General features: G+C 43.5%; 2 protein-coding genes across 16 annotated transcripts in view; one reads left to right on the forward strand and one right to left on the reverse strand.

Moving 5' to 3' along the window:
• MCF2L2 (MCF.2 cell line derived transforming sequence-like 2) overlaps positions 1-27,781 on the forward strand; it is a 215,018-nt gene that overhangs the window by 85,509 nt on the left and 101,728 nt on the right. For all 12 annotated transcript variants that reach the window (XR_014168247.1, XM_081910760.1, XM_081910764.1 and 9 more), the window contains exon 15: positions 1,049-1,137. Coding sequence is in view for 11 of the 12 variants with exons in the window: in XM_081910760.1 (XP_081766886.1) it covers positions 1,049-1,137 (89 nt within the window). In the remaining variant the exon portion in view is untranslated. The remainder of the gene's footprint in view (positions 1-1,048; positions 1,138-27,781) is intronic.
• Positions 3,110-27,501, reverse strand: B3GNT5 (UDP-GlcNAc:betaGal beta-1,3-N-acetylglucosaminyltransferase 5). 4 transcript variants are annotated; one of them, XM_081911311.1, is made up of 2 exons: positions 27,188-27,501; positions 3,110-6,749 (listed from the first exon to the last, which is right to left on the reverse strand). In XM_081911311.1, exon 2 carries the CDS (start codon positions 6,427-6,429, stop codon positions 5,296-5,298), a length of 1,134 nt encoding a protein of 377 aa, XP_081767437.1. In that variant the 5' UTR covers positions 6,430-6,749; positions 27,188-27,501; the 3' UTR covers positions 3,110-5,295. The 4 variants fall into 4 exon arrangements, with proteins under 4 accessions (XP_081767437.1, XP_081767440.1, XP_081767439.1 ...); XM_081911314.1 differs by lacking the exon at positions 27,188-27,501 and adding an exon at positions 22,575-22,597; XM_081911313.1 differs by lacking the exon at positions 27,188-27,501 and adding an exon at positions 10,808-11,335.

The following is a 27,781-nucleotide window of genomic DNA, read 5'->3' on the forward strand; positions in this document are numbered from 1 at the left end:
GTTGCTTTGTTTATCAGCTTCATTGTTCTAATCCACATGTTTCCTATCTGTGGCTTCCTCATAGACTGTTGCGATTTTGCGAGTGGAGTTCAATTCTAAAAGGTCGTTAAAAACATCTCCCAAGTGCCCTAAAATGGCGCTCGGCGCTCCTGCTGCTGCCGCTCTGCCCCGTACAACAGCTGATGAGCGGAATCGCTCACTGCTTCCGTGGTCTGCTTCGCTTGTTTGCAAGCTGCTTGAGGCAAGGGAACAGCAGCAAAAAACACAGTCTCTCTGGCTCAAAATAGGAAGTGGGAAGGGAGCAGGAACAGGTGAAGAAACAAAGCCTTGGGAAGCAGGAAGTCCGCAGAAATAAATTAAATCCAGGTGGAAAATGAAGAAAAGCTCTAAAACAAGTAACTGTAGAAATTAAAATTCCAAGTCCAAGGAAGAAAGTTTCTAAGATCTGTTAAAAAAACAACACGGAATTATTTATTCAGCACTTAAAATTGGGTCATTTAGCAGCCTATGGGAGGATGGTGACGGGTTCAACCACGTCTTTTTGGTTATAATAAAAACTGCAACAGGGAAGGGGCCATAGCTCAGCCATAGAAAAAAACAATTTGGATGCAGAAGAGACCAGGCTCCATTTAGTGCAGAAAGGATGAAGAAGCAGGTGGTGACTCTGCTCGAGATCCCAAAGAGCCACTGAGAGTTGTCAGAACAGAAACCCAACAGTCTGACTTTGTATAGAACAACTTCCTATGAGCTTACAGATACTAGAAATCTTTTCCACTAGAATTCTTCATCATGAAAATCATTGTACATACAGCAACTAAAGTGTATTATCAGCATACATATGACTTCTTATTGATCTACATCACGAATAGGACATGCTACTAAGCAGGAATTTTGTAGCATGTGTGTCTCCAAGATACTGGCTGTTCTGGAGACAGACCCACTAACAAGCCACTACTGACAGCTATCTGGCTGTTATTATATAGAGCCAAGTATTGTAGATGAAAAGAAGCCTTTAGTCAGACATCTCTGCTTTGTGTTCATTTTCCAGATTGAAGTAATGCATGAAGCAAGTCAGGGAGGTTCCAGCAGAGTCTTAGTGATGAGTGAAAGTGAAGAAAATCTTTCCACCAGGAGGAGGTAAGGATGAAACCAATTTCTACCAGAAGAAATAATTAGTTTAAAGAAAAAATACATTTTTTGCATCGCAACCCATGTTTTGCTGATATACTGCATTTATATGCCGCCTTTCTGCAAAAGCCCCCAAACAGGTGATTTTACAGTATAACAGACTGTGAGTTATAACTTAGACCTGCTCTGCCAGCAGATATTTACGACCTTTTAATGAGTATTCACAAACTTTCTTAATGCCTTGAATAACAAGCTTCTGCGCTCAAAATAGGGTAACACTGTCCACCGTTCTCTAGAGTTAAGGCAGGGAGTTGAAAGCACCTGTAGAAGGAGCAAATGATATGGACTGTATGCATTAGCTACATTTGTTTGTAATGGTAAACCATGGCTCAGTGCTACGTAGATGAGCCTGAACAAATTCCTGCATAGTGGATTTTTGCTTGTCTTCCCTCATCCTCTCTTGGAAGAGTTAAGTTTCACTTTTACTTAGCATGTAAGAAAAGAGTAAAATAATAAAATCTGTCATAAACAAATATGACTTTTTCAAATGACGTTCCTCTGGTATTTGTATTGCACAAGTAAAGGTAAAGGTAAAGGTACCCCTGCCCGTACGGGCCAGTCTTGACAGACTCTGGGGTTGTGCGCCCATCTCACTTAAGAGGCCAGGGGCCAGCGCTGTCCGGAGACACTTCCGGGTCACATGGCCAGTGTGACATCGCTGCTCTGGCGAGCCAGAGCTGCACACGGAAACGCCGTTTACCTTCCCGCTGGTAAGCGGTCCCTATTTATCTACTTGCACCCGGAGGTGCTTTCAAACTGCTAGGTTGGCAGGCGCTGGGACCGAGCAGCGGGAGCGCACCCCGCAGCAGGGATTCGAACCGCCGACCTTTCGATCGGCAAGTCCTAGGCGCTGAGGCTTTAACCCACAGCGCCACCTGTGTCCCACTGTATTGCACAAAGCACACTGCAAAAACCGATAATCCTCTTGCATGCAAGTAAGGGTGGGAGAGGTTTAATTTTGAAGTTTAACACATCTAGATTTGGTAAATTCTATACGTTATTAGTAAAAAACATCTCTTTGCCTACAGCCGACTGGTAGCTTACACAGTAAAGGTGGTTAATGGTTAATTCCATTTCAGAGATGGAAACCAGATCTTTCTCCCACCACCATTCTGGAGTGCAATTTCCTAAACCAGGAAGTAAGATAATCTCTCACTAAAGGTCACATTTCTGCCACAGGACCAAGTGAAAGGACCCAGACATTCTTTTGATATACACTTTCCAGTCTGCTGGAAAGTGTATATCCTGATACGTGAGGACTTTAGGGATGTGCACAATTCAGTGGAAGATTGGAACCTGCTGGGGGGAAAGCAAGCCTTTGAATAGATTGAGTTACTCTATGCTTTTAAACCAGCTTAACTTAAACTGGGTTCCCAACTTGTGTGACTATGCTGAATGGCCTTAGGATCCCATCATTGCCATACGCCTTTTCAGGGCTTATGCTGGTTTAAAACAAGGGTCAGCAACCTAAGGCCCATGGGCCAGAAGCAACCCGCGGAGGTCGTTTGACCAGCCCACAATCCGCCCCCGAACCGAGTTGCCAACTCAAGCACTGCGCTAAACCGGCGCAGCGCAGGGAATCGCTTCCGCGACACAGGGAATCGCTTCCGCGGCGAAGTCATGTCTGTGCAGACACAGATGCTGAAAATTGTGGGCATGCATGCGATCCGGCCCATGGAGGGATCTCCACAGGACCGATCTGGCCCAGGCAAGATAAACCTTTCCGACCCCTGGTTTAAAACGCTAGCTAATCTGGGACATACCCCAGCCTATCTTCTGCTAAACCAGGTTGTGGGAGTTACCGTAAGATGGTGACCTTCCAGGTGGGCCAGAGATCCGCTGGTTCCCAATTCTGCTCATCCCAGCAGATGGAGCCTTAAGATTGTATCCTCAGTGACTTCAGATATCAAAGTAGAACACATTTACAAAATAACACAAAATTGTTTATTGAAAACAAGTATTTTACAAAACGTGATACAGAGCAAAGGTGTTATGAATAAATAGTCATTTCTGTAATTAAAAAAAAATCATATCAAATAGCTGCAAACCAAACAAGTAACTGCTTTAAATAAACACTTTTGTGCAACAGTGTCAAAACTAGTACCTGAAGTTACCATTCAGGCTGAAGCAATTTTACCTGTGAAGTGGAAAAATAAAAGTCTAACAACCTTGCATCTGGAGCACTGGCAAACTCAAGAATTTCCAGTTTCAAATATATAAAGACAATCAATGTTCAGAACCCAGAAGGATAAGAAAATGTCGAGCTCTCTTTTCCTGGAAAGAGTGCCTTCATAACTTCTTTAAATTGTTAAACATTCTTCTGCAAGCTAAAGTAGTACGAAACCATCTCCATGTCCCTTTAAAGCTAGCTAATAAATACTTTTAAAAGCAGAACATACCTGCTGTAAAACACAAAACACATACAGCACTTCCAACAGTCAACATAAGTTTTAGGTGCTAGCTATACGTTAGGCCTTAAATCTTGTGGTCACTTGAGCATTGTGGTCACTGGACTAGCACTTCAGACAAAGCAAAGGCCTGCTAACAAGACCCAAACTCTTAAGCATATTTTGACTGTTATTGGATGGCATTAAGCTAGCTGTCAATGGGATGTCTCTTTGAAACTGGTTATAGCAATATAGAAATCAAACACCAATAAAAATCCATGTTCCATTAGCCCTACATTGTATATAATTTGAATTTAAAGCAAAGCCAGTAGCCTGGGGGAAGAGGGCAATGAGGAGAGATGGCAAAGATTCTCCCCTACCCAAACTATGCAAACCCTTTTGCCTAGAACCTTATGCGGCATGATAGGTGCAAGCAAATAAATTCAGTTCCAACCCACCCTGTAAAACAGCACTGGGGAACATGTGCGCCTCCAGATGTTGTTGAACTACAACTTTCATCAGCTGTAGTCCAACTGGCATGGCCAATGGTTAGGGATGATGGGAGTTGTAGTCCCATATCTGGAGAGTCAGAGGTTCACCATCCCTGCTGTAAAACAGGAAAGCATACAACTAAGAAACAGCTTCCACTCCCTCTTCTTTCCCCATGTCCCCTAAATTTGCTCCAGAAGTTTGAGGGAACTCTTACAACTTATTTAGGGGGCAGAGAGGAGAGGGAGGGGGAGTCCATTTCTGCGGGCAAAAGTTCTTGCACTAGCAGAACTTACGCATTTTCTATTTCGGATTCAGAGATTGCAAAGTCCCTTAAAACATGAATGGGTGGGGAATTTACTCACGTAAGTAGCTGACATGGATTGGTGTGTTTTACACCTTTCTGAACTTTAGAAGCCACTCTTGTGCTGTGTAATCCTACACTTTCAGATAAAACAGTGTCTCCTGCTGATTAAGTTTAACAAAAGTGAAGAGGATGAAAATATATTTGCAGTGAAGACCAACTGGAAGGCGAGGAATAATTAAGTGTGTTTTTTTTGTTCAGAGATCAGTGCTTTGGTTGCAAGATTTTACACCTTTTTTTAGTTGTTTTACAAAATTTTGAAATAGAGATTAAGTTTTTCAGGATTCATTTGAACCAGTGCTTGAAGCCAGCATGAGCACCACTTGTATAGGATCAAGGTTTCTAAAGTTAGGACTGAATTATCACCGTGATGGACTGTGATGGTAGTGGTAACAGGCATAGTGCCATTGGATTGATAAGACATACAGCATTGGAGTGGGGGAGAAAACATTATTTAACTAGTACATCAATACTTTCATCATTGCATTTATCTGAGCTGCCTACTTTACCTGCTCTTTCCAAATCGCATTATAAACAGAAGATGTACATGGTTTTCAAATAATCTGATTTCCAAATTCAATTCCATATGGTAATTACAGCTAGTTTAGAATTGGAAGTGTAAACATACAGTTTTCAGCAATATCTAGCCAGTTCTTTAAGTCTCTTGGACAAATACACTCTAACATATGGTAGCAAATGGTTCAATAGAGCCAAGAAAACTTTGTTGAAGCCATTAGATTAGTGTGGGATATAGGCAAACATTCACATTTAAAGTTTTCACATAATATTTTATGTTCATTTTTCATGTGTCAAGGGAGAAAAGAGCTGGAGATTTCAGATTTTTGGCTCAACAAGTCTATTCAAGTATTAGGAAAATGCAGCAACACAGGGATATGTGTCCTGATAGTCTAATCTGCAAAGAAGCATAACATTAACCATTCTACAATATATTTTACCCAAAACTCCAGAGGAAATGTTTTTCACTTTTGGATCCGTAGCCTGCTTCCAAAGGTAGCGAAGGTCTTCTACATGTCCATGAGAAGTCATCATTCTGTTGTAAATGCATGGGTGATATGGAGCCTTCCCTTCCCCAGAAAAAAAGGGATGGTGTTGTGGTTCAATTCCCATTTTGTTGGCACAGAGACCCATGAAAACATCATCGATGTAAAGGCTTGAATTAAGAGTCTGCGAGGCTGCATATACTTTAGCTGCTACATCACTCGATATTACATACGCAGCTCCTGCTGTGTAATCCGGATACGCAGGCCAGGGATACATTTCATAGGGAACATAGTATTTGCTTTTCTTGTCTCTTATGGGAGGTGCTCCACGATGGACACGTCCAATCCAAAAATTCTGAACACCAACTTGTGCTAAATTTTGGAGGTATGCAACAAGATTTGGCATGTGGATGAAAATGTCATCATCTGCTGACATAACAAACTTGGCGTGAGGACAGAACTTATTTACCCAGCTAAACTGCATGAGTAATTTGTGGGTAAGGTTGTAGAAAGTATCTAAGAAGTCTCCTTGAATCAGGTCGCCGTAAAACTTGTCTTCTGTTTGAAGCCTCATTTGCATATAGTCTCTGTCTGTAAGGTTTCTTGGCTGCCCCAACACAAACAGGGTCTTTATGTTGGCCTGAAGATAGTAACGGACGTACCTTTCATTACCCCACGTTTTCCGAATAGAGTCTCTCCGGTGACGGTTCTCAGGTGAAGACTTCACAAGCAGCAGCAGCAGAACATCTTGCTTCTGACATTTCTCCTTGTGGTTGATCAAGTATTGACAGCCTGCTACCCTATCCAAGTCCTTACTGATAGATAAGCTGTCATTCACAAAATCATAGCTATTTATGAGGTATCTATAAGAGTAAGACTTCATGTGGCTCACAATACTATTGTCAAGTGGTCCCCAAAAAACCATGAGAGACAGCACAAAACAAGTGGCAAATAGCTGTACAAATTGGCATTTTCTTACTCTTCTATGATTAATGTACATTCTGATGCACTCTTCTTATGTCCAACTACAGTTAAGGATCTTTATTTTTAAACAGAGTTCTTGTTTTCGCAAAAGAGTTCACAGTCTCTCCCTCAGGGGAAGTGTTCATCGTAGATGAATATTTATTTTGGACAGCAGCCTTAATAAAATCCTCATATGCCAACTTTTATAAGTCATCTTGCTTCAAAAGTTGTTTGCTAGAATGGAAGGTGTGAAGTAGAGTCTGGACAACAGCACCGGCTGAATATAGTCTTTGCTCTGCTGCATCTTTAGCTGATCGAAGAATTACCTTGCATTTGTTCTCTTACGGCTTAAGACACCTGCAAAATATACGAAAGAAAATACTTTAGCCAAATGTTATTACATTTTATTTTATTTTTTTTAAATAATTTTTATTAAGGTTTTCCAAATTAAAACAAATAAAATCCAATTCATAAACTTTCTCCAATATCCAGGACTTCCCCTCCCCACCCCCTCTTGTGTTCCAAATCTTCCAAAAAAGCAATAATATTCAACAAATTCTTATTCCCAAAATACACTCATCATCAATAACTCAATTTATCCAAATTTCCATCCCCTAAGGTCGACCTATTCCCTTCCACGAGTTCCCCCCTTTCAAATATAGTACAGATGAAAATAGAATAAAAACAAACAATAATTTTACAACCTTTGGATTCCAAATTTCCCTCCCCTCTTTCCCTGTTGCGTTCCTCCTATCCCTCCACTTCTAATGTCTTCCTGATGAACCCACATTTCACTAAACCCACATCCCTCTGGTTCTTTACCGGTCTTTTTTTTTTAAATTACAGATGTCCAATCATAGAAGGAGTCTATCAAAGGGGGCCCATTTCTTCTATCCAGATTTTTATATCCAGGAGTATAAACTCCAATTTTATATCCATAAGCTTGTCAAATCTGGATATCCCAAATGTTCCCACTCCAGTTCTGTCCAGTTCTTGTTGTTTCCTTATTCTTGTCAATCACTCTCCTCCTTTTTACTTCCCTGTTCCCTCACAGAAATGTTCTTTTTCCAAAGGCTTCTAGTGTCTCTACAGAGGCTTGTTATTCAGGAGCAAAACATTACATCATGTTCCTTTCATTTTTCAACAGATTAATCCATTGTTTCCAGTAAAGTGTAGGCCTCTGTAGACAAAATAATGTTCCATTTCTGCAGTTTCCCAGGAGATTAAAAGTTCTATCCAACTGTTCAAGTTTCCCGTCGAAAACACATGCAATGTCCCTCAGCTCCTCTAGGTGGATTACAATAACAAAGTTCCCTTCCAGATCACATCCGCCAGTCCAAATATCTTATAAATCCTTATTTGAAACAATTTATCTCCAATTTATAACAAATGTAACCGGCAAAGTCCTCATAACAAAGTCTCAATTTCATTCTTCCGTTTTGACAGCTCTTTGACAGCTGTCAAAACCTCCGTTATTCTTCTCCAGGCATTTTCACGAATCGCTCCAGGGATTCCGGGGGGGTTGCTTTTTAATACGAATTCCACTTTTCTCCTCCAGCTCAATCTTATAAATTTCCCTCGCGAAGTTGCTAGTTCGGCAAGATAAGGTTCCTCTCGATCTTAGTTATCCAGTCCTTTGTTTTGGCTCTTCTACAATTTGGGGGGGGGCTGACTTCCTTTTTTCCACCTCCCCCGTTCGCTCCAGATTCTAAAAATTTATCCCTCTTTTTAGTCCATATTCCAATTACTCACGGGTTCTTCTTTTGGGTCCAAATTTTCAATAGAAGAAGTCAGCGCTCTCCGCCGGATGGCATGCGGCTGCGCTCGGCAGGGATAGCAGAGGACTCAAAGCACCACGCTCCTCCCCGGCACCCGATCCGTAGCCTTTAAAAAGGCTCCTTCACGAATCGAGAGGGCGCTGACGGTGCCAGCCGAGTCTCCATGTCCACGGCCTCCGTGGCCGTGGTTTTTAAGGGTCCCCGCATCGCCGGTGCGGTAGGACCCAGCCCCTGCCGAGCAGGCTCCCTCCGGAGCTCGGAGGGAGCCCGCCATTCGGCGATGGCGCCGACCCGGAAGTCCCAAATGTTATTACATTTTAAATCACAGTTATAATCCCAGAGAAGACCCCTAAAAATACAAAAACACAACAGGTGAAGGATAATTACTCAAATTTTGGACTTATTTGTATCAAACAGACACTTCCACTTCCCCATGCATGGCTGGATTCCATGCCATTCCAGAAACCAGGGGTGGGGAACTTGTGGTCCTCCAAATGTTGCTAGACTACAACTTACATCATACCTGACCGCTGGCCATGCTGGCTGGGGTTGATGGAAATTGGGGAATCAAACATCAAACTGCTGCAGTCATACGTTCTTGACTATCTGATATGCAGTAATCAAGTACACAGAATTTCATCACATTACAGAACATTTATATTGAAGTTCAATGGTTCACTTCAGACAAATTCTCATTAATTCTTAATAGTTCTCCATGGCAAGTCAATATTATCCCAATATTGCAGATAGGGGGAGCAGAAATAGCAGCTTGCCCAAGCTTGCAGACCAGCCTGGATCTCAGAAGGAAATATCTTCAAACACCTATCATTGCTTTTGCTCTGCAAACCCTCCTCCAAATGATATATAAGTGCACATATATTAAAGCGTTCTGCAGCCTTTCTGCAGATCACCTGAATGGAGCTCAGAGCAGTGTTTTGAGAACCTCTGGTCTAGAAAGAATAGGCGCTCATTCTTTGCTAATTTACAAGACCAGTTTACACCATTTTCACGAATAAGACATGTAGTATTTAAATGATATTCTGACATTGTCGAGACAATGAAAAATGAGGTATTCCTGGTATGTACATTTCTTTGCCAACTTTCAGCCTTACATGGCGTTTTGAGTGTAGGGCTTGGCGATACCAGCTTTTCATCATCACCAGCCAAACATCGCAATCTGGCAATATACCAAATTTCTCCCTCTGTGCAGTATGAGGGCAGAATGGTATGGTGGTTTCACCAGCGATATACTGCTGAGTGAAGCCAACATCACTGTCTGCTCCTCATACCAGTCCTGGGTGATAAAATGTTGATGTATCGCCCAGGCCTATTTGAGTGTATGTGTAATTTCAAGGGAAACCTGACAGCATGATGGAAAAAATGCAAGTAGTATTTCTCAACCTGTGGACATATTAACAGGCACTCCAGAAATTAAAATATCCATGTGTCAGGTACTCTGCTATCCTATTCAGCATGCACCCATAAAAGCTTTTTCAGTACAGGACTTAAATCTGAGGAGGGGGGGAAGATTGCCTCAAGCAGATGTTTACAAGGAAAAGAAAGAAATAGCATCTTTCATAAGGCTGCATAAAAAAAAAATCTTCAATTGTCCCAATGTAATTCTACAGTGGTTGAGTCATTAAAACGAGATTTAGTAGATCCAGAACTTGCAGAAACCAGCAGAAGTACTTAGGTTTCTGGTCACGAAGCATTAAAAATGGCCCTGTACTGAGAAAGAACGTGGTTTTTGTTTGTGCCATAGTTTGCTGTTTAATTACAAACACTGTCTGTATGTTTGGATGCAATGGAGGTCATAAATGGAGCTAAACACTTGTGCTGTCTTCAGCCGGCCCTCTGCTCCCCAAAATCAGATGCTCTGTGCTTCAACAGGGGGCAACTGTCCCCCCAACTGTGACCTCCTAGGAAAATTCATCCCTTCCCAGGCCTATTAGGATTAAATCTGTTGTGTGGAGTCCCAAATGGGTTGTCTAAAATGAATTTATCTGAAGGCAGCAGGGCTGTAAACCTATGTGGGCAGGGATGCTTTTATTAACTTTTCCTCTTGGTTTTAATGTACTTATGTGTGTTGGGGGACAGGGCTGGGGGTTCTGTCTGGTTGTTTTGGGTTGCCTTGGGCAAGATTAACTAACTAAATAACAGAATACCTAAAAGCAGGAAGCCCAGTGTGGTAAGCAAGGAACTCTTTCTTTGCTCAGGGTGCAGCTGTAAAGATACCATTTGAAGCCAATGGCTAGCAAAAGATTTGGTTGTTTAAAAGGCACATATAAAAGCCAGCCTTCTGTGTGAGGACTGGGGACAGTGGCCTCAGGGGCAGAGAGGTGACTGCAATGCCCCCGTCTCTCCTAAATTTCCCTCAGGCTGCCGGAGGAGAGATGCACTTCAGTGAGAAGGGTTGAGGCGGCCATAACGCTTTCTGAGGAGAAACAGTCGCCTGCCTGCTTCCATAAACAGTCCAAGTGGGGGAGGGGAAAGAAAAGTGAAATTTGAATCTCAGGCCCTTCTTCCATCTCCATTGCATGCGCTAGCTCTTCGAAAAAAGCAGCATTTGTTCAGACACAGGAAGCATGTTCATAGCCGCCGCCACCCACAAAAAACAAGAGCCTTTTATTACCACACCTGAAGGTAATCACAAGGCAGGCAGACAAGCGTTTTCTTCACTCATTCTCCACATTGCAAGATCTGATCTCTATCACTACCCAGTTTTTCCCAAATGAAGCATAAAGCACTGTGCTGTGACCGTTTGAAAAATAACATCTGTAAAGCACCATGCTAACTTTATTGCTAATCACCCTATTAGACTGATCGCTACGTCACAAGGCCAGAAATTTAATAAAGCAGTCGCCTCTGAAATAGCAGTTTCACTATAATCTGTTTGCTAGTGTCCAGTTAAAGCTACTTTTGGTCTCCATTTGGGTCCATGAGAGGCCCTAACTAACATTTCAGAGTGAGTGTGCCTGTGTGTGTAATAGGCAAGATAGACAGGGGACTCTATTCCTTTGCCCTCTCAGTGTTTTAAACCACTTTGACTTTGAATATATCTCATGATCAGGACTCCGATCCCCCTACCTAAAAAAAACACAAAAGCCCCTTAACAAATATGAAAGCAGAAGTCTTGCAAAACAGCATTGTACGAGTGTAACCACTGTCCCCGTCAGTGAAGCTCAGGGCTACCAACCGAAACAACCTGCAAGTCACTGACCGCACTGTGGCTTAGTAATGTGGTGAAGCAGGAATCCACACCTGTATTACTCTTCCCCAAAACCTGAGGCAATGTGAAAGAGCCCTTTGTGACAGGAGAAACAAAACTAGAAAGAAATACAGGGGGAAAGCCTGTCTTCCTATAAGCCAAAGCTGCAGAACTCTCAGCCTCATGGTGGCTAGAAACACAATTTTGAATTTAAAAGCAATGCACAGCAACTACTGTATTTTGCATTAGAGTGCATATTCGATGTACAAGCAGGGCAGGCTTACAGCCAGGCATCTCTCATTTCCAACTTCTTTTTTGCCATGCCCCACCTAAGCATCTCTAAAATCTCTGTGACATATAATATTATTCAAAAAGCGAACTCCTGTTCACGTGGAGGAATCCTAAAAGGCCATTAACTTGGTCTAACTCATTCACGAATTGCACCCCTGTGGGGCGTGTGCCCCAAGTTGGGAACCATGGCTCTACACCAAATTAAAGAGTTCAGCTTGGTCTCCTCTCACAAGTAACTCACAAATTCCTTTAGTTGTTTGGAACATTATCTGTGAAGTAGTTTAATTAAACCGTGGGTGGCCAACCCATAATAGACAAGCATTATATTCTAAATAATATTCATCACAGCTGTTATTTAACTATTCCTCGGTAGATGTCTAGCAAGAAAGGGAATTGCTTGCAGAACTTGCAACAGCCTAAATGCCTTATAATTTCAGATTTATATATATATTTTTTAAAATGATATTAGAAGTTTAAAAGTTACAGAAAAAAGGAGAAAACAAAAAAAATTAACAAAACATACATAAAAAATACATAAAAAAATAAAAAATACAATAACAATAAAAAACACATCCAATATTCCATATCTTTATCTTTCATTTACTTGTTTCATCGACTTCCTCACACCTCCCTTTTTGTATTCTAGTTTAGTTATTTGTTTCAGCAAATTCTTTCCATCTTTCTCAATTTTTATTGGGTAATTTATCTTAACAGTCTAACCTATTAATTAACTCAGCAAATCCTTTCCATCTTTCACTATATTCTGTCGTTCAGTTTACCTTAATTTATTTTAACCTTATCCTACCATGAAATACCTTAAATACATTTTTCCTAATACTCATTAATTTTATACTAATTCCCAAAATAAATTTTTTAAAGCTTTCTTCCAATCTTCATCCAACGTCTCTTCTTCCTGGTCTCGGGTTATGTCAGTCCTTACTGTCCATTCCATCTAGTCCATCAACCTGGTAATCTTATGTCCGAGGCTCTTAAGTCCCCTCCATGTCCCTTTTGCAGATCTTCTTGTTTATACCTGCACTTTACCTTGTCTTTTGTTGATCTCTTTCTTAGTTTCTTTCCTTTCTCATTGAGGAGTAGGTCTCGGGGAAACTCCAACCCAGAAATATCTCCATCTCCCCTCAGCAGATCAGCCCATTCCCCACAGTCCCATTCCCCACAGTCAGCAGTGTAGTCCAGAAAGTATTTAGAAGCATGTTTCAAAGTCCCTCCAAAATTAAGAACCCTACAACTCCAGGCCCCCCCTGGCCCGCTCCAGATTCAATCTTCAAGAACAGCGGCTTATGCTCCTGCAGGGCCTCGGGTCTCTCCATTTGTGTTGCTTGAGGTTCAGCAGCAACCTCCTCCATTGTCTTCTGCATTTGCACTTGCCCTGTCAAAACAGGTTCCTGGGTTGGTTCCTGAATGGTTTCTATATAAGTATATAATTTCAGATTTATAGTAAGAGGAGTACAGGATCTTTGTCTCGGGTCAAAGAAATTCAGGCATCATGTGAGATGCAGCTGGCCAGAAGCAGTCTTGAGGTGCTCCAGCTGAACACAACCAGCACATGGTATTTACCCTCCTAGCGGAAAGGGAACCGTTTGTTTTTTTTTCTGGTAGATGGCCTGTGCTATGATTAACAACTTGGACAGACGTAGCCAAGGTTTGCAGCTTGTGGTGTGCAACAGGAGGGAGAAAAGCTGCAGAAGCAGTTTTTTTTTTAACACAGTTGAAATCAGCACTTTCCGCAGCACGAGTCAAGCTCTATTATTTTGGTTACATAAAATTACACAAACAAATGAAACACTCAGCAACTGCCTAGACAAGGTTCGTTTCAGCCTGCATACTAAAAATAATAAATGCTAGAAAGCAGCCCTAAGTTATTGGGGGGCTGGGGGGGGGAGAGAAGCAACGTTATTTTGCCCAATCTATCTGGATTGCCTGGGTACCTCTCTTCTTATCCCAGTTGCTAATTAATTAAACAAGTTCATCTTCCAGTGATGCTCACCCCCACCCAATTTTTTCTGCCAACAAACCCCTACAATTCTCAGAAGATTTAGGGGAATGTTGTGGGCTAGGGAGCATAATCAGTTCTTGTGGGGCACTGGCCAAGCCTTCAGTGCCTCAGATCTAGCACATCTCAGAACACTGTTTGAAAACCACTGTCAGATTCCCTTCTTAACACAGCGCAGGCAAGTACCAGTTATTTCAGCTGCATGCTACTGTTGTGGTATACTTCTACTCAAGCACTCGTGGTTTTTACATCCTTCCCCAAAATGGCGCATCTCTACACTACAAGTCATGCTGATGACTAGTGCCAGCAAAGTAGGACATTAATAAGCACAAAATCCATTGTGATTTTACTCCTCATGCCCAATAACAATGCATCTTGGAAGGCCCAAATAATCCCAACACTAGGATCCCAGCAGCTCTCCAAATAACTCTTGATGGTATACCTAGGATTCTCCCATATTTATACTCGCAATGCAGCAGGGGAGATTGGGCTGGAAGAGAAGCTTTCTGACCATGAAACTTGTTGAGGGTAACTAAACGTGCATGGAGGGTTTGGGGGAATCAGGAGGCAGAGAAGGAAATGGAGAGGCGTAATGACAAAAGGTGTGCTCAGATTTTCTTCTGGCAACAAGTAAATAGTCCACTTGCCCATTTATCCCCAGGAGAGGTATAAACGATTATCAGTTTGGACTACATGCATCAATTCAAAACAAAGTTAGAAATGCTGGTACTTTTTAATCTCCACCCTTCCTCCAAGGATGACACGAGTAGCAAACAGAGGGCTCTAATATTTAAAGTGTTCAGAATGCCATCCTAGTGGCATTTATTGGAGAACGCTCTTTTTCTTGCAGGAGTTGTAGAAGCTGTTCTTTAAATAGAGAGAAAGAATAGTGAAAATGTCTTAAATCAGAAATATGAATATGCACATACACTCTTTCTTGTTAAAATATTTTCAGTGCTTACACTTAAGCGCATACTTTATTGCCAAAAACAAAGATTTTTTCCCCCCCAGGTGTTCGGATTCCAGTTATAATTAAAGAGCTTTTTAATGAAACATGTACACACGCCCAGTTTCTAGTCCATTACAAAGATCCCTTTGGTACAAGTTGTACTTCAATCACAAAAAAATACACCCTCTGATCAAAAGTACAATATTTCATTAAATATCGGGCTGAGCTTTGTAGCCTTTGCAAATGCACTGTGTCATGCAACCGTTACGCAAGTGTCAGGGCATGGAAAGCTTCTGTGTGTAACAATTTCTGAAGCCTCACTCAGACAGCGTGCCTTGCACCCAGGTGGATTAATGGAATAGTAATGTAATGACACATGAAGGAAACCATGAGAAAACTGTCAAGGTAGAAGTGGTTTTTAAAGTCTTTTAAAGCGTAAGTGTAGAAAGCCCGCAAGCCACACAATGTGCAGTTCCAGGAAGCAACTCCGATTTGAAAAGGCTTCTCTTCCTCTCTTGCACTCCCTATAACCTTTAAAACTATCAGTTTTCATCCTCACACCCTTGACTGGTGCATTTTTATGGAATATTACCCACCCCCTATTTGACCTTTCTGGATGCTTCTCCCAATTTGCCCAAGCAGTCACCTACTGACTGTGTAACTGAGTACCTGAGTGGGGTTACCATGCAAGCTGGTTTGCATATTACTCTTGTATTAAAATGTGCAATGCAAGACTGGAAGCTAGACTTTGCCCTGGAGCGTAATCTGAAGGCAAATGAGGCAACCACCGTGCTAATGGTAAGCAAGTCCGAGACATGTGGTGCCTTGGGTTCCACAACAGAAGAAAGCCTGGATATAAATTTAAGAAATTAACAAATTCATGCTGAATGGTTTAACACAGAAAACTAGATTCCATAGTGTTTTATTTGACACCTTCACTTCAAGTGTCTTCAGACGAAAAAGGTTGCAATATAGTTTATAGTTTTCAGGTTAATAATGTCAGCAACCCCATTCCAGGGTCGTCTCTGTGTGTCTCTCACACATTAGCCACACAAAAGACACCTCCCCATTCTGCTAGGATAAGCAGCAGAAAGTATATATCTCCTCTATATACACTACACCGTTCGTACATGGATAGGATAGCATAGAAATGTGCTAACAGTAACAGGATGTGCACATGCATCTGGCTGCCCATAAAACCACTCAGCACACTGTGGTTTTCAGGTGGCTTCCAACCTCTCACTGGTTCTTAAAAAAAGAATCATTTTATTTTACTCATTTATGAAATTTATTCCCTGGTTCGAAGGTGGGCTTCAAGTGAAACAGTTCCAAATGGAACAGGTCAGTACAGATTCAGCTAAAGAGGTGCGTCCCACAAAACAAAACACCTTAACTTTCAAAAGGCCAGGGTGAAGAGGTGCATCTTCAGCATATGGTGAAAGCTGTACAATGCAAAGATTCCTGCACTGAAGGGGGTTAGACTAGATGACCCTTGGGTTCCCTTCCAACTCCACAATTCTATGAAAATGCTAGATGCCCTCCACAATTGGGGGGTGCGGGGCACAAGGAAAGCCCCCTATGCAGACCTTAACCTCTGAGAAAATGGACAGGGAAAGTATTTCAGATATTTTGGACCTAAATCATTTATTCAATTACCCTAGGTTTTTTTATATATACACACAGGATAAGAACAGAAAGAGCTGTCTTACATTGAATCAAGACCATCTGTCCAACTAGTGCAGTATTGTCTATAGGCCTTCAGGCCACAGCAGATAATTCAGTTAAGATGTTGACCCTGTGTGTGTCAGTGTGAAAAAGGGCAAAATCCATGCTAGGGATCATTAGGAGTTCTTATGCTTGGACCACACACGGAATACTGTGTGCCGTTCCAACGGGTTCACTACAAAAACGATACTGCAGTCCTGGAAAAGGGTGATCAAAATGATTGCTGTGGTCTGTAGCAACTCTCTTACGAGGAAAGGTTACAATATTTGTGCCTTTTTCCATTTAGAGAAAAAGCAAGTGTTTAGCGGGGTATAAAATTACACATGGTGCGCAAAAAAGCGGACAGAGAAAATATAATAATAGTAATAATAATAATAATAATAATAATAATTTATTATTTATACCCTACCCATCTGGCTGGGTTTCCCCAGCCACTCTGGGCGGCTTCCAACAAAAGATTAAAAATACATTAAAACATCAGTCATTAAAAACTTCTGTAAACAGGGCTGACTTCAGATGTCTTCTAAACGTCAGGTAGTTGTTTATTTCCTTGCCATCTGATGGGAGGACGTTCCACAGGCCAGGTACCACCGAGAAGGCCCTCGGAGCTGGACCTCAGTGTCCGAGTTGAACAATGGGGGTGGAGACGCTCCTTCAGGTATACTGAGCCGAGGCTGTTTAGGGCTTTAAAGGTCAGCACCAACACTTTGAATTGTACTCAGAAACATACTGGGAGCCAATGTAGGTCTTTCAAGATCGGTGTTATGTGGTCTTGGCGGCTACTCCCAGTCACCAGTCTAGCTGCTGCATTCTGGATTAGTTATAGTTTCCAGATCACCTTCAAAGATAGCCTCACGTAGAGAGCATTGCAGTAGTCCAAGCGGAGATAACCAGAGCATGCACCACTCTGGTGAGACAGTCCGTGGGCAGGTAGGGTCTCAGCCTGCATACCAGATGGAGCTGGTAGACAGCTGCCCTGGACACAGAAAAGTTTTCCCTCCCCCCTAACACTAGAATTCAGGGACCTCTAGTGAAGCTGAATGTTGGAAGACTCAGGACTTCTTCACAAGTGGAGAGAGAGCTGTTGCACTCAGGTCCTGCATGCAGGCTTCCCACGGGCACCTGGCTTGGCCGCTATGAGAACAGGATGCTACTCTAGATAGAACACTGGCTCTGCCAATGTCCTTAACCTAGGGCGTCAAATTTTGTGGTGCCTTTTACCCAAGTGAAATAGCTCTCTCAAATCAATACACCGCCCCCCCAAAATAGTATGGATTATTCCATTTGCCAAGATCAGTTGTCACTGAGCCCTGGCTCGCTCTGTCCCCCTACCATGTTTAAGCACAAAGCTTTAAGAGTACGGGCATACAACCCACATGAAACAAAGGACCTTACAGGGTCAGAAATGGTTTCCTCAAGGCACAGAAAGCCTATTTAGCCATCTATAGAAGCATTACTCAACCAGCCCTAGCTTCACTCCTCAGTACTTATTTTTACATGAGCATGTGATGGTCACAGGAAAAAGTTAGTCAATGTTAAAACCCATTACATACCAAGCTGCTGGCATACACCCCTGCTGTGTGCGGAGCTCAGCTTTTACAGCACATTGAAACTTGCAAGCCCTCAACATCTTGGTTCCTTCAGATTATATTGATCCGGCCTTCCCCTAGCTTGTGTCTTCTGGCCTACAGATTACTTCACTGGTGCCTTAGCTCAGAACAAACTTTGCCTGTGGAAAACAGCAGATTCGCTCAACCTGGACATCAAATGAACCTCAACGATACCAGCCAGTTGCAGGCCTTGGGTCCCCCCACCCGCTGGACACTAAATGAAGGCTGCTGGCCAGACTTTTTCTTAGAACTACAGCTTTGGAACAAAAAGCACACGTAGCCAGTAATTGACAAACAAAGCATCCTATAAGCCTCCCATAGCTCAGTTTTAGAGCTTTGCAAGCAGGGATGAAACACAGCACCTCCAGTTAGAAGGATCAGTTAGGTGTCAAGAAAGAGCCAATACTGAACCACTAACGTCTCACATCAAACGAAACTGATCTGTAGAAAACAACCTGAAAAAAGAGACAAACGACGTACAGTGGTACCTCTGGTTGCAAACAGGATCCGTTCCAGAGGCCCGTTCGGAACCTGAAAAGAACGCAACCCGTGTCTGCACGGGTCGCAATTTGCCACTTCTGCGCATGTGCATGACATCATTTTGCGAGTCTGTGCATGCACGAGCGGCAAAACCCAGAAGCAACCCTTTCCGGTACTTCCGGGTCGCCGCGGGACGCAACCTAAAGCAAACGTAACATGAGGTATGACTGTACAAAAGTAAACTAAGAAATCTTTGATAAAAAAAAATAATTGGAAAAATAAATAGAGCCAATATTGGATCGAACCAATAACACATCTTGTCTGGCATCCTGTTCAATGGGTCTCCAAAAGCATTATTACTTCAAGCTGTGAAGGCAGAGCTTGGTAGACATGGTAGCCAACAGTCTTTGAGTGCCCTCTCCTCCATGAATTTGTCTAATCCTCTTTTAAAGCCATTCAGGTTGGTGACTGTCTCCTGGGCGAGGGAGTTCCATAGTTTAACCATGCTCTGAATGGAGAAGTGCTTTCATGGACCTGTCCTGAATCATCCCAACATTCAGCTGCAAGACTTCTACCCAAGAGTTATTGCCAGTAGATACTACTGGACTGGTTGGACCAACAGACTGACTCGATACAAAGCCTGAAAAACAAAATTACATTACAATCAAACTTACACTACTTGGCAAATAGCTTTTAGGTGTTTTTAAAACTCAAATAGCTAGAGCACACTATAGTGTATAGGCGCACAACTTGATATCTGGAGCTACTCGTACAACAATAGGCTTACTTTCGCTTCTGTCATTTGCTGCACTTTCAGCATGCATTAGTTTTGTTTTGCAAAGGCCATTCACTTATCCTGTTCGTAACTGGAACAGTTATCTAGGCCAGGAGAGGAGAATGGGGATCTCTTTGTCCCTCAAGTTTCTCCCTGTTCCATAGCTCAGACAGACACAAGACTGAGTTCTCTGTAAACTGAAAATTTGGAGGGTGGATTTGTGTGCATTGCTGACCAAAGCAGCAGCAGACCTGTGAGTCTTTGTGGAGGCTGCAATTAAGAGACTGGCAACATTTGCATATCACAGCAAGCCATGGTTAGTGGGCTGCCATGAATGCACAGATTGCTTCACTCCTCTCCCTGCTAGCAAGAATGATCACCCAGCAACAATCCCTGGTTTACCTGTTATGTCCAAGCCAGGAATTCAAACACACTGTCATTCAGATGAACAATTGGTAAGCCAAGAACAAATCTTGGCTTTAGGTCATGTTTTATTTGGAGTGAAGCATACCCCCCCCCCCCAATTTGGACACAGGAGCCAAGGACTGGGGTTTGTTGCATCTTCTTACAAGCAGGGAGGAGTCAGGTGCGAGCAATCTGTGCATTCTTAGTAAGCCATAAAACATGGCTTACCATGACATGCAAAAAGCAGCCAGCATGTAGGATGCAATGTCAGACAGCCATGCCAATATGAAGAATCCTCCAAAGAGTGTTTCACACATGAGTTTCATCATATGCAGCAGTGTGTTCATGAGTAGGGAAGAGCAGGCTGGAGTCATGTAGAAACTGTTGCGTGTACCGGCTTACAGGAAATATGCATACTGAAAATGATTGAACTGTAGATGCAGCAAATCCAAGCTGGCTATAAGACAAGCCACTCAACAGTTACCGTATTTTTCGCTCTATAACACGCACTCGACCATAACACGCACATAGTTTTTAGAGGAGGAAAATCCATAGGCATGCCACCCATAGGCATTCCCTCCATAACACACACAGACATTTCCCCTTACTTTTTAGGAGGAAAAAAGTGAGTGTTGTGGTGCAAAAAATACAGTACTTAAGAGGCTTTTTTAGTTTGCAAACCTGTCCCAAAAGGGAATTCAGCCCAATTCCATTTGATAACAGAAAGTTGCCCAGCAACCAAGGTCAATTTTCATTGACACATTTTCTAAGATTGTGGGGTGGGGAGGCCTGATTATCAGTAGTTCAGGAAAGCAAGGAACAGTTAATTATACCAAAAGTTTTCAATCCACAAAACAAGTGGCAGCTACCAATTACATAACTAGATAGTTCCTGATGCACCCAGCTCCATGCTGTTCGCAACCCAATGTCAAGCATACAGTGCAGTTTGAGACTTGCTTTCTTTTCCTTTCCAAGACATCAGAGCACTGAACAGGCAGAAGAGAAATATAATTACACCACCCCAATCACCACCAGCAGTGCGAAATTCCAGGGGTTGCAGGCATGCTTCCCAGGATTTGTGTTCCCTTTGGGGACAATGTGGCACTACAGAGACTATGGTTTCATATGGTTTTATTTACACATATATGCAACCTGCACCTGGGTGGAGGGATTGCGGAGCATTCACATCCTAATAGGGTCTGGCTTCCCCCTTAATGGCAGCATTAAATCCAAAGGACAGCAAAAAGCCATCCGCTGTGTCTCTTAGTTCAAGCCCGTCATCCCACTAGTACCCAGCAAAGGAGGGCCCCGGGGCCCCAGTCACCCTTGCCTGGCAGTCTTGCCCTATGTTGATTTATTGTTGAACCCGCACCCATCTGGCTGGGTTTCCCAAGCCACTCTGGGCGGCTCCCAACAGAATTAAAAGCATAGTAAAACATCAAACATTAAAAACTTCCCTAAACAGGGCTGCCTTCAGATGTCTTGTAAAAGTCAGATAATTGTTTATTTCCTTGACATCTGATGCGAGGGCGTTCCATAGGGCGGGCGCCACCACCAAGAAGGCCCTCTGCCTGGTTCCCTGTAGCTTCACTTCTCGCAGGGAGGGAACCATCTGAAGACCCTCAGAGCTGGACCTCAGTGTCTGGGCTGGTGGTTTCCTTGATGGACCATCACCAACTTTGTCCTCCACTAATGGCCCATTCACCTGACTCTGCCGAGGTGGCTTGGCTCCTCAGCATAACTAAATCCAGGGGCTTCCCCAAAGTTTAATAAAACCTCGATTAATTTGAACTTTTACTAAATCCAGGAATTATGGGGTGACCCAACCAATTCATAACAGTACCTTTCATCTCTATGATGGGGATTTCTTGCAAGGAAAGTCTGCAGTCTCTTTTCCATGCCATGCTCCTTACAGAGATGCAAAGTCCATCCCTTGCCACCCCATTAGGAGTGCACACTTTGCTTCCTCTTAACAGCTGCATGCAAGGAGGCCACTCATGAAATTTGTAATCTACAGCCTAGGAACAAATACCTAAAATCAATGCTGCACATTCATGGCCATGCAAGGACTGGATTCCAGATCGACTAAGCCAGGGATGAGGAACATGTGGTCCTCCAGATACTATTGGATTCCAGTTCATATCAGCCCCAAGCAGCATGGCCAATGATCAAGGAAGGATAAGAGCTGCAGTCTAGCAGCAGCTAGAGAGCCACAGGTTCCTACTCTGTGTTAAATGCAGTTGTTTAGCCACTATCTTTTGTACTGGGAATGCATTAGTATCCAAGCATCTCCCAGGTTCCCTTTATCTTACTCAATAAGCAAGAGAGCTTATTCAATAAGCAAACGAGCTTCTTATTACCACACCACACAAAATCTCTTAGCGAAGCTACACCGTAGGAGGACAAAGCAGAGAGATAATGGTGTACGGGAAACATTTTTTGAAGGAGTAACTACATGGGACATGAGGCAAGATGTTCCCACTGCCATTATTGCTTAAGCCAAAGCAAAGCTACACATAAACCTGAAGTGATGCAACAGTTATTCTCTTCCCCAGAAAACTCCTGGGAACTGTGGTTATGCAAGGGGAGAGGACTAATCTCTGCCACCTCACCATACCATAATTCAAAGTTTTTTTGTGGGAATACCATGATAATTAAGTTGATATGAACATAGATGTGCTTTTAGTCAAGATAGCACAGTACTAAGCAGAACACACACACAAAGACCCACCCAAAAAATCAGAATAATCTTTAATGCTATCAGCACCAATGAAATTGTCTGCAAAATACAACAAGGCAGGTGTTTGCAAAAAACAACAACAAGGCAGCCTCCATCTATGGGGTCTCTAACAAAAAATGTTCCAAGACTGCACCTTTACATTTGACAGGTACCCACCATTGCAGCTGACACACAAAATAATAGGAACAGTGTAGATCACGTACTTACAGCATTTTAGACAAAAGACCAGCGACCTTCACATTTTTTCCACGTTCTGCTCTCCCCTCAACCTTTGAGCTCTTTAACCATTCACGCTCACATCACTCAGTCGGCTAATTTAGTGAAAGATACATAAAGGAAGTTTAACAGCAGGAAACACTGGTGGAGGGGAGGTGTCTGTGTCTGCCATAAACAGATGGCTACTATAGGAAACGAACTAATTTTGCAAGCACAGTTATTACCACAATCTCTAAGCTCTATATTCAACACCGTACAACAGAAGTCTTTAGCCGTGTTCTTAATAAAAGCAGCTGCTTAAATGTACACATTAGCTTGTTTCTTCTTACCAAAAGCTGATGCTAATTTTGTTGGCATGAGAAATATACAATGCTGAGAAACACAGAACTTTACTATGTTTTTATATGTGCTGTAAGCCACCCAGAATGGCTGGGAAAACTCAGACAGATAAGCAAGGTATAAATAATTAACGTCACATGCAGAACATCTTTAGAACCATCATATCCCATCAAATGCAGGGCAGCACAACAATATTTATCTCAGTCATCCCTCGAGTGAGTCTTACTATACAGCTGTAACAACTGGGAATGGAAGCAACAGTGACTTAATAAGCAACCTAACGAGGCTTGGATTTGAATTCACATTTTGCCTTCTAAATACAGTGTCTACCCATTCATGGTACAGGATGGAAACAGAGGCTGGGTGTAGCCATAAACTGCTTTGTTACAACCTGTTCCAAGTATAATGCAAGTTATTTTGCACTTCTGCTATCGTATCAGCGTATATATCCCTGCTTATCACCACCTCAGGGAATTATTTGCACATATTCCATTTTGTATATACAATAAATACCCTTACCTTTAGCAATATTAAGAATAGAGGAGGTTTTCTTAAACCACAATCCAGCCCAGTACAGTCTCTGATGGCTGGCCACAACTCTCCAAGGAAGGGGTCTTTCCCAGCCCTAACAGGCAATCCCTGGCATTGAACCGGGAACTTTTTTATTTGCAAAACATGTACTCTACCAGAGAGCTACAGCTCTTCCCTCTCATGCAGCCTTCTACAACTTGGTGCCCACCCACCCCCAGATCATAGAACTGTAAGGTTGGAAATCACCCAAGTCTTGTCTAGTCCAACCCCCTGCAATGCACAAATCTCAACACATCCAGTTTTTTTTAAAAAATGTATTATTATTTATTAAATCTGCATGCCACCCTATACCCGCAGGTCTCAGGGCAGTTACAACATATAAACCACAATGCAAAAATACAAAATACATAATAAAAACAAAAACAACCCAATAACACCCCTCTCCCCAACACATTTTAAAAGGGCGTTGGATGTCAGTCAGCCAAAGGCCTGCTTAGAAACGAACATTTGGCACCTAAAGGTGAATAATGGAGGCACGGTTTGAAACCATACCAGAGCCTGCTTAGCTTTGCAAATGTTGAGACTGCAGCTCCCACCAGTCCCAACCATAATAGCCAATGGCCAGGAGTGAGGGGAGTTGTAGTCCAACATATGGAGAGGACAGGTTTGAGGAAAGGGCCCTGCAAGGTTATAATTGCTGCCAGTGGTTCTCAAAGCCCAATGTCACCCTCTCCTTGGAGAGCCTCAGAGATATTCTTGGGCTTGCTCTACTGATGCCTTCAGAGGCATGGAATGCAGAGCAACCACTCGCTTTCACCATCACTCCAGGAAGCTCTTCATGTTCCCCAAGCTGACTGTCCATAAATCAGCAAAGTACTGTACCTTCTTTTTTTTTTAGCATAAACTTCCCTATAGGCTCTCAACCATATTAGCACACACTATGGAAATTTTTGTTCTCAGGATGGGCACAACATCATATTCTGAGAGTCATCGGCCTCCATTAGCAACAGGGGTGAGGGGAGGGAAGAGGCTTAATGTTTTTTTACAACTTGAGAAATGCCTGTGAAAACAAAAAAAGGAAAGAAAAAGGCTTCCAGTAAATTCAGGTTGACAAAGTTAGCAGAGGCTTACCAGCGCTCAAAATGTTTTCCCCACCCCTCTTCACAGGTCCCGGTAATTCACTCGCAAACAACAAATTGTAGACTTTCATGTACACTCCAGCCAATTAACTTTTCAATTACAGGTGTGGAAAACAGCAAAAAATAACCATAATAATGAAAGTACCAAATACCCAGCTGTATACTCCAGCCAATTAACTTTTCAATTACAGGTATGGGAGATAGCAAAGAGAAGTGAAAGAAAAAAAAGCCCTTAATTGAAACATCTCTTGTGTAAACAGCCTAAAGCAGAGCTAGGCAGGGCCTGGTCCCTTCTCATCAGCTGCTACAACTAAAGGACAGGTGTTACCTACACTCCCCTAATTGCAAAGCTAAGTTAGAAGGATGGCTACCCATTTTTAGTCTGCAAGCCCTGAAGGAGCGTCTCCACCCCCATCGTTCAGTCTGTACACTGAGATCCAGCGCTGAGGGCCTTCTGGCGGTTCCCTCATTGCGAGAAGAAAGGTTACAGGGAACCAGACAGAGTGCCTTCTCGGTAGTGGCGCCCGCCCTGTGGAACACCCTCCCTTCAGATGTGAAGGAAATAAGTAGCTATCTTATCTTCAAAAGACATCTGAAGGCAATGTTCAAGGACATTTTTAATATTTAACGCTGTATTGTTTTTAATACTTGTTTGGGAGCTGCCCAGAGTGGCTGGGGAAACTCAGCCAGATGGGCAGGGTATAAATAATAAATTATTATTATTATTATTAGCCAGAGAGTAGCACACAGACTGCGACCTGGCACCCTCCAGATGTATTGGGCTGCTGCTCCTATCAGCCCCAAGCCAGTGGGAGCAGTTGGTTAGCATCCACCTGTCTCAGGAGCCAATGGAGTGTGCACCTTTGGGGATGAAGTCAAACTGTTGGAAGGAATTGCAGTGTTGTTGTTCTTAAAAAAAAACCCACTCGGAGAGCCCCAAGGTGGGAGTGGATGTGCTACAATAACCTCTTCATATGTTGCTGCGGCAGAGTTAAACACATAGAGGCTACCTAGATCCTCTTTCAAGAGTCATAGAATTGTAGACTTGGAAGGGACCATGCAGATCATCCAGTCTGCAATGCAGGAAGTTTTCGCCCAAGGCGGGGCTCGAACCTACGACTCAGATTAGAAGTCTCTGTGCAAGATTGCAAGAGGGGGGAGGGTCATGCGATCCATTTGGGATCCCACCTGCAGGGGACAGCAGAGGCTGCCAAAGGAACCAGCAAATTCCAGCCAACGTGCAAAGCAAGGGAGCAACTCCTCCTCCCAAACCAAACAAGACACTACTATGGAAACTCCACAGGTCGTCTTAAAAGAACAGCAATTTTTGTTTTTTTTTAATGGCGCGCTATGACTCCGGCTTACAACAGCAGATGCCACAATGGACTCTGTTGCTCTCCCCCCAGTGCCCCAGGACTCTTGTCGATTTTGCCGCAAAGGATTAAAACGGTTACTGTGGGAACTCTCTGGTTTCTTTGCTCCCACTCCCATCCCACCCCCCAAAAATAAAATGCTAAACGAAGAAGGGGCGAAATGCCCGCCCTGCCCTCTTAGTCGGGGGCGTGGGAGAAAGTAGCCCGCTCCGGGTAGCTTGCAAAGTATAATAGCCCCAACGACGCAGAAATGAGAATGCGTCGGATTGCCTAAGCAAGGAAGCTTGAAAGCGCACTCGCCTTCCCGTTAAGTGTTGGCGTGTCAGGAAAAAAGCAAGATTTGCACAACAGGCAATTCAAATGAAAAGCAGAGGGCAGGGGGAGGGCCTTCTGCGGAGACCCGGCTGTGCAAGTTTTTTTTATCATGCGGGGGGAATCGGTCTCGTTCCCTAAGGCTGGAGGAGGAGGAGGCTCCTCTCGGTGCCTTTGGGGTCGACGTTGCAATTTTCGCCAGAAGCCACAGGCAGCTGGATCGGCTCGTTTTTGCCGGGAGGGACACAAAGCCGGGAGGGTCCCTGGCGCGAGAATGTGCAAAACGAGGTGAAAGATCAGTCGGGGGTAGCGGTAAAAGTCCCTGCAGTTGCATTTAAGAGTTATTTTGCGGGAGGTCTCTTCCTTTTCAAAAAGGGAAGAGGAAGAGGAATGGCGATTGCAAAAGCAAAGCCAGAAAGGGACTCAATTCAGCTGCAAATAACTCTTCCCGGAGGGAGCGAGTCAATTACCACACCTACTTTCGGGAGTTTAAAAGTTAATGGTCGCGCGCATCCAAAGGAGAAGGGAGCCCAAACGAGGCCATAAAAGGGACCCTCTTTTTTTTTTTCCAAAGGCGTGAAAGGGGAAAAATCCTAGACAATAGGCTGGCCTCGGGAACTATTTGCAGCGTTTCAGGCTCCGTTAATAGTCACCCTTTCCGAAAAACTCATGGGGTGGGGCGGAGCGCAGGAACTTGCTCGGCAGTTTCGAAATAAAACGTTATACTGTATGAAATTCCTATCGGGTTTTCCTGCTGCAATGTGGAAAACCCCAAAAACTTCCGATCAAGTTGCTGCCTTTTTACGAAGGATCTCGGCAAAAGCTCCCCAGCCCATCTCCCGAAACGAAAAGCATTCTGTCCAACACAGTATTTTAAAAAATCGGATATGTAATTAATGAAATGACTTACCTTCGCAAAGGCTAGAGAAACCACCCGGCTGCCAAGGGGACGCTCCTTCGGCCTCCCTTTGGGAGCCCCAAAGCAAAGGCGCGCCTGCGAAGGACCACGCGCGGAGAGAGAGGAAACCCGGGGAAAACCCCGCATTCACGCTCCTTCTTCCTCCCGGCCGGGCGCGCCACTGAGCTCCATTCACTCCTGGGCAGGATTAGGCGAGCTCTGGGGACGAAGCTGATTGGCCAGAATCACTTTGTAAAAGCGGAGGCAGTTCCCCCGCTTTATACAATTCGCATTCCGCCCTCTTCGAAACCGGCAGCCCTGGGCTGTGGGCGCTTGGCTCCGGAGTCAGTCTCCCCGGCTGCCACTTTCCTCCCGGAAAATGCGCCCCAGGACTTCAGCCTCTCCAGCTGGATCTGTTTGCCCCAGACGCTGCTTGTCTCATCGTTTTCTCACGCTGAGAAAATCGCCTGCCTTTGGGGAATGGCTTAGCTCGTTTTTGTTTTAAAGATGCTCGAGAAGTTAAATCTCAGAAGAGAATTAATTTGCAGTGTCTGTGCACGCCCAGGAACCGATACCAGGGCATGGTTTGCAATTTCTCCCTCCGCA

This window comes from Podarcis melisellensis (assembly GCF_964234715.1).
Source record: "Podarcis melisellensis genome assembly, chromosome: 5".
NCBI lineage: Eukaryota > Metazoa > Chordata > Lepidosauria > Squamata > Lacertidae > Podarcis > Podarcis melisellensis.